At 38.7% G+C, this 2,210-nt stretch overlaps 1 protein-coding gene across 8 annotated transcripts in view; it reads right to left on the bottom strand.

Moving 5' to 3' along the window:
* PTPN4 (protein tyrosine phosphatase, non-receptor type 4) overlaps positions 1–2,210 on the bottom strand; it is a 219,190-nt gene that overhangs the window by 14,057 nt on the left and 202,923 nt on the right. For all 8 annotated transcript variants that reach the window (XM_006769670.2, XM_015567781.1, XM_006769673.2 and 5 more), the window contains one exon: positions 990–1,138. In XM_006769670.2, coding sequence (XP_006769733.1) covers positions 990–1,138 — 149 coding nt within the window. The remainder of the gene's footprint in view (positions 1–989; positions 1,139–2,210) is intronic.

Genomic DNA, 2,210 nt, shown 5'->3' with positions numbered 1-2,210 from the left:
GGCATTTCCTCCTCATAAGAGGTCCACTAGCCTCTCTCTCTGGGCTCTTGGTGGCCCCACCCTTTTGATTCCTAGTAGCTCTGCCCTGCCATGGTCTGGGCAGAATCTGGGACAGAATGAGTTGTGTGGCTCTGGGGAGGGTGCCACACCCTGCAACTTCCTCCAAGCCTGACATGCACCTCCCCCTCTCCTGATTCCCAGTGGCCCCATCCTGCTGAGATCAGGCTCCTGGCAGAATCTGGGGCAGATTGAGTTGCAATGGGTCTAGGAAAGAGAAAAATTTCCCCTCATATACTTGACTGGTGCACACCTTCCCTTCACTCAGCCAGCTCCAGACAACACCAGAGCAGGATTCAATTAGCTTCATAAGTAGCATATCCAAAGGTAGGTCTTGGCAGGCAGTAAACCCTGCTGAGGTGAACTCTACTTCATGTGGTCAGCACATGCTGGCAGCCCATACACTGTGGTTAGGGTTGATCTTCACAGTCAGTCAGCCTGAGGGGTGATCCCACACATGAATGGGCCAATAGCAATCAAAAATCAGTTACAACAGGAGAACTTATCCCGTGATGATATTGGGTAGGTAGGGCCATTCCAAGAGAGGTGAGAGAGCTCAGCAAATGTGCTGAGAGGGGCCATAGACCAGCAAGGAGTACCTTGCTGGGAGGGGGAAAACTAAATCTAATGCCTACATTATTGTATTTCATCAAGTCTAAGATACCATTAATCGTATAACAAATCCCATTTTTAGAGATGTTAAACTGTAAAAATGACAAGCTTCTAACAGTCAGTGCAATAAAGTATTTTTACTTCTTATTATAAACTTTCTGCCAATCATATTGGAACATACCCTTTACTTTCTACCTTCAGAGCACACTTGTGAGTTCCTTCTAATTATAGTAAAAGTTACAACTTAAGGACAAAATAAAATACATACTCCCCTTTAAAAATGTCAGCTATTGAAGCATAGAAGACAGAAAATAGAATACCTGCAATGAACAACAACAGGTTCTTCCTTGCCGGCCCTCTTATTTCGTACGTGACAAACAAAATCCAGAAAGTCACTGGAATCATCAGGGACACCATGGTCAGGCCAGGCTGTGTACTGAATCTGAGTGAGTTGACGACTCTCATTTTTCTAAGTGTAAAAGAAAAATTATGCACTTTGATTTAGGAATTATCTTTAAAATATAAATAAATATTCATATAATTTTAATTTTAGAAGAAAAGTAAAAGAAACTACTCCCACTACCTCTCCCCAAAGTAATACATATGCACAATAAAACCCAAAATTTCAATAAAAAAGAAAGAAACCATTTTATAGAAACAGTTGTATCCATTTAAGTATCTGCTGCTGGATCACTCCTCTTCTTATAACTCAATTTCTATATTTGTAAATTATGTTTCAAGGTGATAATCAAGTAAACAGGCAGAGACAAGTTCTAGAAAAACATTTAAAGAAAACTAAAGAACTGTTGGATGAACAAATATGGTAAAATAAAAACGTTTTTTATAAACAAAGTTGAGCTAATCCTAAAAAATAAGTGAAATCATGGAAATCAGGAAAATAAATTTTCAAAATGAATGTAGATTAAAAACTGAAGATCAAAAAAAAAACACAAAGTCAAATCGGGGCTTAATTCTTTTTGGGAGCCAGGAATTGGTAGAAAAGAGAATAAGATTTTGGATTTATACATCTTGACTCTGTCTGTTAAGGTATTTAATATTTCAGAACCTCACTTTCTTCTGTTAAAATGAAACAACATCTACACCTCAAAGGGAGAGTCTTATGTTGAAAGGATTCTAGAAGAGAAACTGCAAATCTCCCAATCAGCTGTTTGGAATCTTATGCTCAATAATAGATAGTTATAGTCATTCAGCAATATGAAATCTGGTTACTGTCATTTACATTAAAGGGCATTTCCAGAAAAGACCATGAAAATAAAAATTAATTAAGAAAATGACCGATATGCCAAGCTGGTGTGGCTCAGTAGTTGAGTGTCAATCTATGAACCAGGAAGTCATGGTTCGATTATGGTCAGGGCACATGCCAGGGTTGCAGGCTCGATCCCCACTAGGAGGCGTGCAGGAGGCAGCTCATCAATGATTCTCAACATTGATGTTTCTATTTCTCTCTCCTCTCCCTTCCTATCTGAAATCAATAAAAATATATTTAATAAAAAAAAAAAGAGTTCCCTGAACCTTGAGAC

This window comes from Myotis davidii, unplaced genomic scaffold, assembly GCF_000327345.1.
Source record: "Myotis davidii unplaced genomic scaffold, ASM32734v1 scaffold3, whole genome shotgun sequence".
Taxonomy (NCBI): Eukaryota; Metazoa; Chordata; class Mammalia; order Chiroptera; family Vespertilionidae; genus Myotis; species Myotis davidii.
This window is presented reverse-complemented; position numbering and strand designations above follow the sequence as displayed.